The following is a 14627-nucleotide window of genomic DNA, read 5'->3' on the forward strand; positions in this document are numbered from 1 at the left end:
TGAATGTGCTATGCATTTGTTCTTGTGTTAGACTTGTCTTTGCAATGATGCTGTAAAATCTTTTTTGTTCGTTAATGTAGGGTTTAACTGAGTGCTATGAATGCCACCCAAAACCAGCACAGAAAACGTTTCCAGGCTGTACGATCCGGAACACACCTTCAGAACCAATCCACTGCATTGTGTGGGCCAAGTATCTCTTTAAGTAAGTAGATTTGTTTATTTTTTTGGTCAAATCTGTTAAGTTTTCAAAAGGTACAATGGGGTTCCAGGCTTTTTAGTAAATAACAGTGGTGCACATGGGAGAACATATGGATGATCAGTCACAACCCCCAGTAGAAACATGTCATGACAGCAGCTGTACATGTGTGACATTTCCCTGACTTCCCTTGCACCAAGCAGAACAAATATTCTGCAAAAGGCAGTGAAAGAAGGAATAAATTAAACTAAAAAAGGTGAAGGAGATCCTGTGTACTCGTGATTATCTGTTGAAAGTCGAGGAAGAAGGGGAAGGAATTCCCATCCCAATGGGGGGGTGGGAGAGAGTCAGAAGGAGAGGACCCTTTTGCCGGATGGGAAGGGAGAAGAGCGGTCGGTTAACCTGCTGGGTCCATATAGGCCAGTGTGAGACATCAATACCATAGTGAGGCCATAAAAAAAAAGAGAGAAGGGAGACTACTGGGAGTTAGCATGTAATTAATCACCAGCATTGGCATAGCCAATAGGTCTCGCCTTTGGGACCTTATAAGTGTTTAGCCATGCAACAGTTAATGTTGTTGCACCAAGGATATTGTGCTGGATAACTAAACACTTATAAGGTCCCAAAGGCGAGACCTATTGGCTAGGCCAATGCTTGTTATGATTCTGTTCCCCTAGAGAGTACTTACAGGCCTAGAAGCCAGGGAACCCTTGTTACTGTGCCCTGCTGTAATGTCTGAAGCTGCACTGCTCTGAAAATGATCTTTCTGACCTTGAGAGCAACAACGAGGCCCAGCTAATTGAATCGTGCATGCTATTGAAGGCCCTATTTACAACTAACATATATTTTTGCAAGGAAAGCACATTGTTGGCATCCTAAACAAACCAGGTCTCTTTACATTGAAACCGAAATTAGTAAAAGTACACAGAATCAAAACGTGGGATGAATGAGAAGGAATAATTACATTAAGGGGGAAAAGTTGGATAACCTAAACTTAGTAATGGTAAAATTAAATGCACTGTATTGTGTTCAAAGTTTTAAGAATAGATTTCCAAGAGATCAGCGTGGAGAGGGCCACTTGGATGCTCCCAAAAACCAACAGTTGAAAACAAAAATATTTGTTTTCCTAAACTAATGGAGAACAACTTGGCCCCTAAAGTCTTCAAGTGCATAGCTCCAAAACTTGGCAGGGACTTCATAGAGTGCTTGAGACGCCGCTGCCGCCTGTTGGGAACTGCGTTCTCTGCAATTGAGTGGTCAGTTTCCAAGTTGTCCCTCAATGCTGAGGCCAGGTATGGGGAATATTGAAGAAGGAGCACCCTGAATTCAAGGCAAGCCAATCTGAAATCGATTTAGGATCCATTTGACACCAGGATGATATGTCAGCAAAGGGGCGTGATGTCTTCATTTTTCTCTAGATACCCGTCTTGCTACCTGAAGTAACACAGCTTTAGTGAGTCAAATGCTGCTTTAGAAAGCCCAATCAGAGCAGCCACTCCACAGCTAATATGAGCTGAAGACCGAACCACTGAGTGTAAGTTTTTATTATTAAGGAATGGGTTTTAGTTTTTTATGGATGAAGTAAAGCAACGTCAGAGCAGCTCTGGCATTTTTTAAAGCGGTCATTAAATTCTCTCAATAAAAGCTGCGGATACATCTTAAAGCACAAAGCCTTTACCACAGGGAAAAGATTTGGAGTGAAGCCACTGATTTAAAGTTCAAAGCGCCATGACGTATTGAAGTTAGCTTCGAATTGTTCAGTGACATTGATAGGTTCTCAATAGTTCGACGTGAACTGATCAGAGGAGTGTTAGAGGAGGAGTGCTCCATTCTACGGCCAGCTAGGAACAAGCATTGGCTGCGCGGCCGTGAAAGTGACACGGCCTTGAAACTGCCGCACTCCCGCAACGCGTATGCCGCCACAAGCACGAGTATGTGCTTTGAAAAAGAGCTGCACGATGGCTAAAGGTCTCCTAAGCAGCGCATGTGCACTGCGTAGGCGAGACCTAAAAAAGCTGTAGAGCACGTAAGCGAGGTGGTGAGAAGCATATATATATTCCAGTTTAGACATGTAATTAATGTAATGAGGGGGCACCGATTCAAGGTGATCTTGTCAATGAGGACCTGTGAGTTAGATATTCGTTCATCGCAAAAATGTCATAATCTATTGAATCACAGCGCTATAGGAGGGTCCTCTTTTTTTCAGCTTAAAAAGGACAATCCGTTGTTTTGTTGCTTCCGTCATAAAGCTAAGGGAATTAGTCAGAACGGATCATGCCCTCTGTGTGAGGTGCAGGCCCAAGAGTAGTACGGCTAGGTCTGCCGTGATGGGATAGCCAAGCTTATTTTTAATGTGGCCTAAGATTTGTTTCTAAAATGTGTAGATTGTAATTAAGGCGCCCTGTTTTCCATTTTGGCAGTTTTTTGCAGATAAATACAGACCAAAACACATGGATTTTCCCGTCTGTATTTATTTTTAAATGTGGAAAAAGAAAAATGTGTGCGATTCTAAATGCTGCCAGTTATGTGCAGATTGACAGGCAGGGTGTTGAAAAAATAGAAAGGTATTTTTGTAAAGTTGCTTAAACAGCAGTAGATATGCACAAGAGTTATACTGATATGCACATGTTTTCATATAACTGCATTGATTTATCGTCTCTGGGTTTTCATATCATTGAAATCTCTCAGGCATTTAATCATGAGTGAACATGTATTGGTTAAATACATGTGGAAATATACAAATTACAGCTCCATTTCTTTTTATCAAAACCCAAAATAAATATGGATAAATACAGACGTGAGAGTCAAAAAAATAAATACCATAAAACCGGGAGCCCTAATCGTAATGTAGGACCACCAAATGTGCAACAAAAAGTCACCCTCCTCCTGGTCACAGTGTCCGCATAGGGTGGCGGCGTTAGGAAATATTATAAGTCAAAGTGGTCTAAGGTACCGTTGGAACATTATCTTGTATGCTTTTTACCTACGAGGGATCGGGGGGGGGGGGGATTGCAGTCTTGTAATGCCCTGTAGGTATTGGAAATTAGGCCTTTGGTGGCTCTGATTGAGCTCATCGTTTTCTCAAATGGTGTAAGAGTTTCCTTATCAGCTAGGACAATGGGGGGTTGTTAGTCTCAATGGCGCAATTGAAGATATTGGAGAAGTGAGGACTCTGTTAGCTTGTATTCAGCTTTGCATTGTTCATGGGATTTTCAATGGTACCCTTCATGGAGAGATCACTGGGTGTCCTGCATTCGCCCTGCTCCCAATCTGGGAACGAGTGCGGATCTAGTGCTGGTGTAAAGTCAGGATTCCTAGCAGTCTTGGTGTTAAGGTAGGTGAAAGTGATGAGCCCCCTTTTCACAGCTATTTGATCCCAAATATCAATTACTATTTGGTGGCGGTAGCTATGCATGGATTTTTGGGCTGGAGCTGGCGGGGGAACAACCCGTCTGTCCAGGTGAAATTAAGATTTCTCGCTGTTCCTTACTAACCATTCTGACATGTAGAGTAAGTGTGCCATCCTATAATAGTCCAGCAAGTTAGGGCATGTCAAACTGCCATTTTCCATGGGTAGCATTACAAGGTTTGCCTAGATTCATGTTTTTTTTCCCACGCCATATGAAGGAGAGAAGCCTAGTTTGAAGCTATAGCATATCAGCAGCACAGATGGGTGTGGAGTGAGGCTGAAATAAATGGAGGAGCATCTGTAGAATATTCATTTTCATGACTTTAATGCGCCCAAGCCATGATATGAAGAGGTTTCCAACTCCTGATGTCTTAGAGAATCTGTCGGCTGTATTCAGGCCTGTAGGTTTTAGTCCATCCCTCTAGAGTAGAGCTATATAAAGGCCCAGGTAGCATATAGTATGTGGAATGGATCTAGGGCCTGTAAGGGGGGGGGGGGGAGGGGCATCCCGTAGGATGATCAGTAAGTTGAAAACATGCGATTTTGTGATATTGATTTTAAAACCAGAGACTATTTTGAAATCTTCCAACATCGCTACTAATGTGTGCAGCAATTCAGAGGGGTTGGTTAGGATAAGGAGGAGGTCGTCCGCAAAATGATTAATCTTGTGGGGCCTACCCCCAAAAGAGATTCCACTGATCACAGGGGACTGCCAGATTTTAATAACTAGGGGCTCCACCACTAAAGGAAATAATAAAGGCGAAAGGAAGCAACCCTGTCTTGTTCCTCTGTTGAGAGTAATAGGCTGTGTGGGCCGGCTATCAATCCCAATGGCAACCAACAGGAGTATGCTGTTAGGATTTTTTTCCCTCACCTGGGTCCAAGGCGGATTTTTCTTGAGCACAGCTTGCAGAAAGGTCCAGCTTACTCAGTCAAGCGCCTTCTCTGCATCGAGTGAGAGAACCACCGCTGGGAAGTTCCTTTTATGTACTTTCTCTACTATGTACCCCAGCTGGCTCATATTTGGGGCACCCTGGCGATGTCTCACAAAGCCGACCTGGTCCGGATCCACCAAAGTGGGTCCCTTGCTCAATTTGCCATTGGATTCAAGCTAGCCTGGCTGATGAAGGGTGTTACCCAGAAACCTATCCCAGGGTACTTGTTTCCGGTTCAGGGAAGACCTAGCTTGGCAGTTCGGACGCGACTGTTCCCATGAGGCACAGTGTCGAGACTGATTTGCATATAGCTCGGTCTGAACTGACGGGGCGAAGTGAGCTAAAGAATGATGATGGATTCAACCTAGATCTGTGACTAGGGGTGAGTGTCTGAAAAGTTTCAGCACACCGTCCATCATCTCCTTGTGTCAGCTGTTTATAGCCTCATTTAGAGTTCTGTTGCTCATCTATTCTCTCTAAAGCTTGAATTTCTGAAGTGAGGTTCTGCTCATATAGTGAGGTCACAAAATAAAATGAACGGACAGTTGAAACTTTTCCAACACTCTTCCCCCAGTCACAGATCTGGGCTTAATTTTATGGCAGGACCGGAGGCTTCGGATTATGCCTTACTTTCTTCACTTTATTTCTCACAGCAGCAAGAAAACATGTAAAAACTACTTTTTCCATGAACACCAGGGAAAAAACAGGAAATTGAACAGTAAGTCCTTTATCAGTCTCTATGCACCGGCAGCAACCATCATGCCTTGCAACCACTTCTCTCCCTCTTTCTTCGCTGCTCAGCAGCAAGTTAAGTGCTTTTTCTCTTCTCTCCTGGGTTTTTTGTGGGATTCTGTGGGCAGCGCGTAGATTTGTTGTTAGCGCTGGTGTTTGCGACCCCTACAGGTCCCCTTTGGCATCGCGGGACGCTTCGGCGCTCCTTACGCGATTTGCAGCCCCAGCAGAGTGCGGTGCGCTCCGAGCGCCGCTAGAGGGCAGTGCTTTCTCTGTGTCAGGCGCGCTATAATTCGCGTTTTAAACGCGTTTTTTACCGCGTTTTTCTGCAGCTTTAGCGCTGTCCCTTGCTACCCAGTGCTGACACCCTACGGGGTCGAAATTAGGTTCTCCCTCACGCTGACGCCCCGAGTGGGTTGTATTTGGTAGATCGAACACCCTGACCGGGTCGTAATTTGGCGCTGGTGCGCAGCGCTTGGGAACGCTTGACTGGGTAGCGCCCTAGTACACAGAGGGCTGTGCGTTCCCCGGGCTAGCCCCGTAAATTGTGCCTTTTGGCCGCCACATCCTCTGGGTTGCCCAGATCCATATTGTGCCCTCAGGGGTCTTGTCAATTGACTGTGCTGTACCTCCGTCCTGTGGAGCCCAATTTACCTCATTATGCAGGGGGAGTCAGGCCAGTACCCAGAGGAAGACCCTCTCTCTTATGCCACCTGGGATGATGATTTTTACCAGGCGGTGGATGATTCCATCTACAAAGCAGTGGATCAAGCCATAGTACCGCTAGAACAACGCCTGACGGCGCGCTTGGACGAGGCGTACGCGAAAATTGCGGCCCTCATTCCGGCGCCTACTCCGACTTCGGATCCTTCCCCGTCGGCGATTTCCCCCCCGCCTAAAAAGGCTTGCGTTGAGGGGATCGATCCTGTCGCCTTTGACAAGGTCCGGCACGCCTTCAAGGCACTTGAGGTACCATTACCCGTTCCTGCCCAGCCGGTAGTTGTTTCTCCTGTTACCCCCCGTACCATGTCCCCAGAGCCACGGCAGGATGATGATTCTCCAGATTCGGAGGAGGAGGCCTGTTCCTCTAGATCGTGGCTTCCTTTCCAGCCACCCACGTCCACGGCCCCTTCGGATATGTTGGACCCGGACGAGATTGTTCACCCACGGTCCTCCGAATGGGTGCCGGGGGATAAGGTGGCTTCGTATGTAGCGAACCGTCTCTGTAAACCGGTGGACAAAGACGCTCGCAGCCGTTTTCGGGCAGAGTGTCCCAGACCTTCCCTGGAGGGGAAAGTGGCCATGACCCCAGATATTGACCCCAAGATGGCCACTTTTCTCGCTAAATTTGTAAAAGACCCCCGGAAGGGCATTGACCGGTCCTGGCGCACGTGCCAGGACAAACTGCTTGACGCAGTGGGCCCCATGACCAAAATCCTCGACATGGCGGAGGAGGCTAAGGTGTCGGGGGACGCCATTTCCCCAGAAGTACTGTCAAATTGGGCACAACGGGCCATAGTTTTCCTTGGAAACGCAAACTGCGCCCTCTCTACTGAGAGGAGGAGGTCGCTGCTCATCAAAATCGACCCCAAACTGGGTGACCTCGCCTCTTCGGAGGCGGGCGCCGTGGCGCAGGGCGGTTTATTTGGCGATCCTTTTTCAAGGAGCTGGGCAAGTTCGTTGCGACATTTACATCCTTGGACCGGGCCCAGTCCAATGTAAAAAAGGTGTTTGCCCCTCGGGTTTTTGAAGGGGCCGGACGAGGCAGGGGCCGCTCGTTCGGCCGGGGTGCTCCCTCCGATAGAGGCCAAGGCTCCGGTCCCGATTTTCCCTCCACACCGCCGCTTCCTCCAATTCAAATGGGACGGACAGGTGTACGAGTTCACCACGCTGCCCTTCGGGCTCTCTTCTGCGCTGTGGTGTTTCACAAAGGTGCTCCACCCCGCGGTAGAAGCCTTGCGGGCTCGCGGTGTCAGGTTGATAGTGTACTTGGACGATATGCTTTTCATGGACCAGTGTCCGAGGCGCTTGAGGGCCCAGTTGCAGTTTGCAGTGGACCTGTTGCAAGGTCTGGGGTTTGTGATAAACAAGAAGAAATCCCTCCTGGTCCCAGCTCAGTGCGCAACCTTCCTTGGGTTCAGCATAGACTCGGTTTCGGCTTCCTTGAGTCTTCCCGCACGGAAAATGTCCAAGATTCGCCACGAGTTGCGCCAGATTCTGGCGAAGTCTATGGTCTCGTTGAGGCACCTAGCACGGATCGTGGACCTGTTGTCATCTTCGATTCAGGCCATCTTCCCGGGGCCGCTTCACTACCGGGCGATGCAGCGGTTGAAAGCGTACCACCTCAGGCGGGGCCTCACGTACTCGCAGCTGATTCCGCTGTCAGCGGAGGTGCGGGACGAGATGTGCTGGTGGCTGACGCACATGGAGGCCTGGAATGGTCGTGCCATATTTGGGTCAGCTCCCGACATTGTAATAGAGTCGGATGCCAGTCGCGCAGGTTGGGGGGGCCAGGTGCGGGGACTTCTCCACCGGCGGCGCCTGGTCTACCCACGAGCAGTCTTTACACATCAACTGCTTGGAATTGCTGGCAGGCTCCTTTGCGGTCCAGTGCTGGACCAAGGAGCGGGTGCAGTTGTGTGTCCTTCTGCGGATGGACAACGTGTCTGCGGTTCGATATATCAACCATCTGGGTGGCACCAGATCCAAGATGCTAGCGGATCTAGCGCGGGACTTCGGGCACTTTTGCCTGGATCATCAGGTCTCGGTCACGGCGGAGTATTTGCCGGGCCGTCAGAACGAGGTGGCCGATTGGCACTCCCGGCATCTCCTGGATGCCAGCGTTTGGAAGCTGGATCCGGAGGTATTTTCCCAATTAATGGCCCGGTGGGGCCCGTTCTCAGTGGATCTGTTCGCCTCGCGACTGGACCATCAGTTGCCGAGATATTTCAGTTGGCGCCCAGTCCCGTCGGCGGAGGCGACAGATGCATTCCTCCAGGACTGGTCGAGAGAACAGGGTTATGCGTTTCCCCCGTTCTCCATGATCACGAGGGTGTCGGCGTTACTGCGCCGTCAGTCAGCACAGGTGGTGATGATCACGCCTTGTTGGAGGTCTCAAGTCTGGTTTCCGGTTCGTCTGGAACTTTCTTGGGATTTTCCAATCCTACTCCCCCACTCTCCTCACATTCTCCTGAACCCGGACGGGAATCCCCACAGGTTGGTTCAGGAAGGTTCACTGAGGCTGATGTCCGGCGTCGCTGGTCTCAACCAGGCCTTTCGGGAAAGGCAGAGGATCTGCTCTCAAAGGCATGGGCGGACAGCACCACCAAGAGATACCGGTCTGCATGGTACAGGTGGCGTCGCTGGTGTGTGCGACGGGGTTTCGATCCCGTGGGGACGGATGTAGTCCATGTCCTTAATTTCGTGGCCGACTTGGTAGATGAGGGCTTGGCCTATAGGTCTCTCAATACCTTCCGCTCGGCCATTTCGGCAGGGCATGACCTGGTTCAAGGTTCCCCGATTGGGGAGCACCCTTTGGTTTGCAGGCTATTGCGAGGGGTTCGCCTCTCGCTGCCCCCCGAACCGAGGTATTCAGTCCTCTGCGACGTCAACAGGGTTTTGAACTTGTTTCTTTCCTGGCAGCCGAATAGGTTTTTGTCCCGCAAGGAGCTTTCTGCTAAATTAGCAATGCTATTATGTCTGATTTCCTGCAGAAGAGTCTGACGTGCGCGCGCTCGATATTACAGCGCGGACCTTCTCCCCTGAAGGGGTGCCCTTTACAGTGAGCAGGAGGACTAAGACCCTTACGAGGGTTATTTCATATCCGGCCTTTCCGGATTCCCCGAAGCTGTGTGTGGTGCAGTGCCTCCGTGCATATGAGGATATGACTGAGGATACTCGCCCTCCGGGCGAGCGACAACTACTGATTGCCCTACGGAAACCGTACAAGGCTGTTTCTTCCCCGACCATCGCTAGATGGGTGCGTTGGGTGATGCAGGAGGCAGGGATTGATACAAAGAAGTTTGGTGCTCACTCAACTAGGGGAGCCATGGCCTCGAAACCCTTTATGCTAGGGGCTCGGTTGGAGGACCTGATAAGGGCCGCGGACTGGTCCTCGGACTCCACCTTCAAGAGGTTTTATTTTAAGCCAGTAACAGATGTGTTTCTGCTTGTGGTCGATAAGCTATGAACTGGCATAATCCGAAGCCTCCGGTCCTGCCATAGAATGAGAATTTGCCTAGCCTTGGCGCTGGTAAGTTCCAATTCTATTAAGGACTCGGAGGCGAGGATTATCCCCCCCTGAGACTTCCTGTAAGTGATCCCTCCCCATATGGACCGTAAGTAATCTATTTACGTGTTTTTTCATGAGGTTCTTAATGGTACTGTTCTATCTGCATTGTACTATGTACCTGATGTTCCGTGAGGTCGGGTCCTGACTCTGAGATTTTCTTCCAGGAGCCGATACAAGATGCGTGAAGTTGCCGGACAGAGTGCTTCGCCCGAAGAAAGAGGAAGAGGAAGTGGTTGCAAGGCATGATGGTTGCTGCCGGTGCATAGAGACTGATAAAGGACTTACTGTTCAATTTCCTGTTTTTTCCCTGGTGTTCATGGGAAAAGTCGTTTTTACATGTTTTCTTGCTGCTGTGAGAAATAAAGTGAAGAAAGTAAGGCATAATCCTCGCCTCCGAGTCCTTAATAGAATTGGAACTTACCAGCGCCAAGGCTAGGCAAATTCTCATTCATCATTATATTGCTCGCCACATCACCCCAGTTTGAACCCAGCCATGTGGAAATCAGTCCTTAACCTGCTCCTATTGGAAACAGCCAAGCCCGAACTGCCAAGCCAGGTTCTTATTGGACCATTCTCGAGCATCTTTCCATCAGCAGTTGAAGACCATTTGCGGTCCTGGAAATCAGAACTGCATTGTCTGCATATAGGAGCAGTGGTGTTGGACTAGATCCGACCCTGGGGACATCGGCTTCTAGCTGTTGTGACATTTTGCCCACCCTGTTAATATTTAGCGAAAATAGGAAGGGGGCAAGGACACAACCTTGCCTAATTCTTTTGGTCACCCTGAAACGTGGTATACATTCTCCATTGGTTGGTAACATTTTGCCTCTCCTTGTTCCCCATTTTAAAATTAGGCACAATTATACTCTGTCCATGTAGATGGAATAATCCCTTGTGGCACTGCTTTAAACACCGGAGTCAATATTGAGGCTCATAAAGTTACTGTTATGATAAATATACCAAGAAGACCTGGGAATAATTCCAAGTGGGATTTATTCTTTAAAGGAAGACCTGAACATCTTATGCCAGACACAGCTGGACCAACTGCTCACTGATGCCACAGGCATGACTTCATCTTAGAACCATCTAAGGCATCATAAGAAAGCAACAGTCTAATGAGTGAAAGATGTGAGTAATGATAAAGTGATGAACCTCATAACATATAAATATAACACATCTCCCCCCTTTATCAACACAACGAACATAAAAATAACATGTATTAAATAAAGCTTGATACATAACAAGTAGACAAAAGTAAAATCAAAAAACATAAACATTCAAATAAGCAGGTATCCTTCTCTCACTTGCATCCCTCAAAATGCATGAAACACCAGACCCATCTCTCTGCCTTGCAGGCATGGCATCACTATCAGAAACAATTGCCACATCACAAAGCATAGACTCACCACCTTGTTTATTCGAAAATCCCCAAACCTTCATCAGCATCCATATTGAACACTGTTCATTATCATACCTAAACTCCATTTTTAAACACTTCTCAAACACAGACTGTTTGTAACACGGTGAATCACCCTATACAGAGGCTTACGCATCCATGAAGGAAGAAGTTTTGTGCCTGCCTCGTACTCACCACCCCAAAACTCACCACCTTAGGGCACCAACCACCCTAAATACACCGCACTGGGCACTTACTTCCCTACAACAAACAGCACAGGATACTCACCACCCAAAACTCACCAGCATAGGTCACTCACCACCGTAAAACAAACTCCACGGGGTACTCCCCACCCGAAAAACTCACCAGCATAGGTCACCTATCACACTTAAAAAAAACTAACTGCACGGGGTACTCACCATCCCAAAACTCACTACCGTAAGGCACTAACCACCCTAAATACACTGCATTGGTGCACTAACTACCCTAAAACAACTGCACGGGATACTCACCACCCCAAAACTCACCAACATAGGGCACTCACCACCCTAAAACAAACTGCACACTGTGCTCACCGCCCCAAAACTCACCACCGTAGAGCACTAACCACCCTAAATACACCGCACTGAGGCACTCACCACCCTAAAAACAAACTGCACGGGGTACTCACCACCCTGCACTTGGGCACTCACCACCCTAAAACAAACTGCACGGGGTACTCACCACCCCAAAACTCACCACCATGTGGCACTAAATACACCGCACTGGGGCACTCACCATCCTAAAAACAAACTGCACTGGGTACTCACCCCCGCACTGGGCACTCACAGCCCTAAAACAAACTGCACAGGGTACTCACCACCCCAAAACTCACCACCATGTGGCACTAACTCCCTAAATACACCGCACTGGGGCACTTGCTACTCCACAAACTTACCACACTGGGGCACTAACTGCCCTAAAACAAACTCCACGGGATACTCACCACCCCAAAATCTCACCAGCTTAGGGCACTCACCACCCTAAAACAAGCTGCACGGGGTACTCACCACCCCAAAACTTACCACCATAGGGCAATAACCACCCTGAATACACCGCACTGGGGCACTCACCACCCTAAACAAACCGCACGGGGTACTCGCCACCCCCAAAACTCACCACAATAGGGCACTAACCTCCCTAAATACACCGCACTGGGGCACTTGCTACCCCACAAACTTATCACCATTCCCAAAACTAAACATAAACTGCACTGGGGCACTCACCAGCCCACAAACATTTCCCTTTTCTTACTAGCTCCCTCAAACATTCCGTTTTTTGTGAAAAGTTCATCGTATTTTCTTTTAATTTGATCACATGCTGATAATTTCCTAACTTTCCTAGTCATGATTCAAATACACCACTAAATCTATCCAACGCATCATCCAGATTGTCAGCATAACTTGCATTCATACTCATGACTGGACATTCCATCTAAGGCATCATAAGAAAGCATCATTCTAATGAGTGAAAGATGTGAGTAATGATAAAGTGATGAACCTCATAACCTATAAATATAACAGTTACGTTGGTCTTATAAGTATCCACAGGGACCCCACTGGGCCGAGGGCTTTTCCGCTTGCTGATTTTTCTGTAGCGTTTATAACTTCTTCCAATCTAACTGGTTTTAGGGGTGCCACCATAGAATGCTTTGAATTGCCCTGTAAAATGTGCCCTTCGTTTTCTGGTTTGAAGATACTTCCAAAATGACTAAGTCAGTCTGTTGGAGACACCACGGTCTCTACCCTCAGGCCTTGGTCATCCTTAAGGAATAGGGAGTTTATTATTTTCCAGTATAATATTGAATCTCTGGTTTCCGCAGCCTGTTCCAATTTGGCCCATGCCTTCTATTGTAACAATTTCTTCCTCTGGCGTATCACTGGTTTGTAAAGATGCCTTCGATTTTGTTTCTCTTTTTTTTTAATTGTAATTTTCTAAATTTATTTTCCTTTTTACCACAGTACTATTTCTAGGGACAGACAGAAGGCCTTTCTTAAGATTTCGATTGGCTTGTGAACATAAAGCATTGAACCAGCCTGAGTGCTTTTTCTTAATACTCTCACTGGCGACTTTTAGGTTATTAGCAATTTCAGATGTAATTTTATTAAAGGCGTCACAATCTCTTCAGGTGCTGCCTCCAGTTCTGCACGTACCATGAAGTCCTACTTGGTGTTATAACATTGCCCAGAATGGCTAATTCATTAACACAAGACCATTTAGAACTTATACTGCTCTTCCTTGCTACCTCAGTGTGAAGCGCTAACTGAGGGACTTCACGGTGATTAAGCTCAATTTTCATAATTCATGTTAGTGGGAGATGATTTCTAAGGTTAATAGAATCCCCCATAAAAAGAGCCCAAACATTCCATACCATTTGTAGAAAGTATTATTTGATTAATAAATGATCTACATCTGCTTCCTTGAAAAGTAGGCAAGTGGACACTTTCATTATCTTTACTTCGTTTGAGTAGTTCTACATTATTTTTACAACGTAGTTTGTTTAAAATATCTCCATATCCATCATGGGGAAAATGGTTCTGTGTATTTCCCAAGACATTAATGTATCCACATACCTTGATTGAAGAGAATTGACTCTTAAATTGAATATATATGTGTGTGTGTGTGTGTGTGTGTGTATGTATGTATGTGTGTGTGTGTGTATATATATATGTGTATATGTATGTATATATATATATATGTATATATGTGTGTGTGTATAGGTATGGATATGTATAGGTATAGGTATGGATATGTATAGATAAAGATTTCCAGCCCTTTATATAAATCCTCAACTACTTTATACCTTAGATTACTAAAAACATTTGTTATAAAAAATTGATCTATACAAAAAATAGTTTTGAGTCTGTCTGGAGGAGAATCAACAAAGTATGGGGACTTTAAATATAGTTTCACTGTGGTTGAAATTAATGTTGCCATGCAGGCACTTCCTGCCATGCTTCCTGTAAACATAGTAGCTGTACTGTATTTATAAGATTTTGCCATTCCTGGTTATCTAATTTACTTTTGATTCCCACGTATTTTCCATGACCTAAACACTAGAGAGTTGATGGCACTCACATCCCTTGATACCTGTCCTGAATTTGTAGACACTACACTATTATTCCCGGGTCCTCTTAACTTTCTGGTATTTTATGATTTACTAACTATAATCCTGTGCACTTATATTTGATAGTGGGGGCCGCATATCTGTTGGTATTAAGTATGGGAATGCCTGTTCTATGAATGCCCGAATTATGTGTTAACAAGTGACCCTGTGTACTTTTCATATAATCTGGGGGTTTAAAGAAGAAACTTAGGGGCACCGCAGCAGTCTTTCCCTCAAGATGACACTGATGTCTACAATGAAGATAAGAAGGAACTTTACTACAGCTGGATATGTAAAATGTGCAATTCTACATTAATCACGCCCTATTTTCTGCAAGTACCCAACCCAGTTTACCCTTCTAATCATGATGATTTTCTGAAATAAACAATTGGCATTACAGCTACGGTCTGCCATCCAATGGGCAACCTTATTTTTTAAATCAGACCACTTTTCTCTGGTTTGTGGTTGTGGATACAATTTAGGTACATCTTTCAGAATAATAACATATAGAGTAGAATCAGGC

The 14627-nt window shown here is 46.7% G+C and overlaps 1 protein-coding gene across 1 annotated transcript in view; it reads left to right on the forward strand.

The window, feature by feature from the left end:
- Positions 1-14627, forward strand: part of UBA2 (ubiquitin like modifier activating enzyme 2) — a 190649-nt gene that overhangs the window by 72904 nt on the left and 103118 nt on the right. Inside the window, exon 6 of the mRNA XM_086950487.1 lies at positions 81-202. Within this exon, the coding sequence (XP_086806613.1) occupies positions 81-202 (122 nt within the window). The remainder of the gene's footprint in view (positions 1-80; positions 203-14627) is intronic.

This window comes from Lissotriton vulgaris, unplaced genomic scaffold (assembly GCF_964263255.1).
Source record: "Lissotriton vulgaris unplaced genomic scaffold, aLisVul1.2 SCAFFOLD_1049, whole genome shotgun sequence".
Classification (NCBI taxonomy): Eukaryota; Metazoa; Chordata; class Amphibia; order Caudata; family Salamandridae; genus Lissotriton; species Lissotriton vulgaris.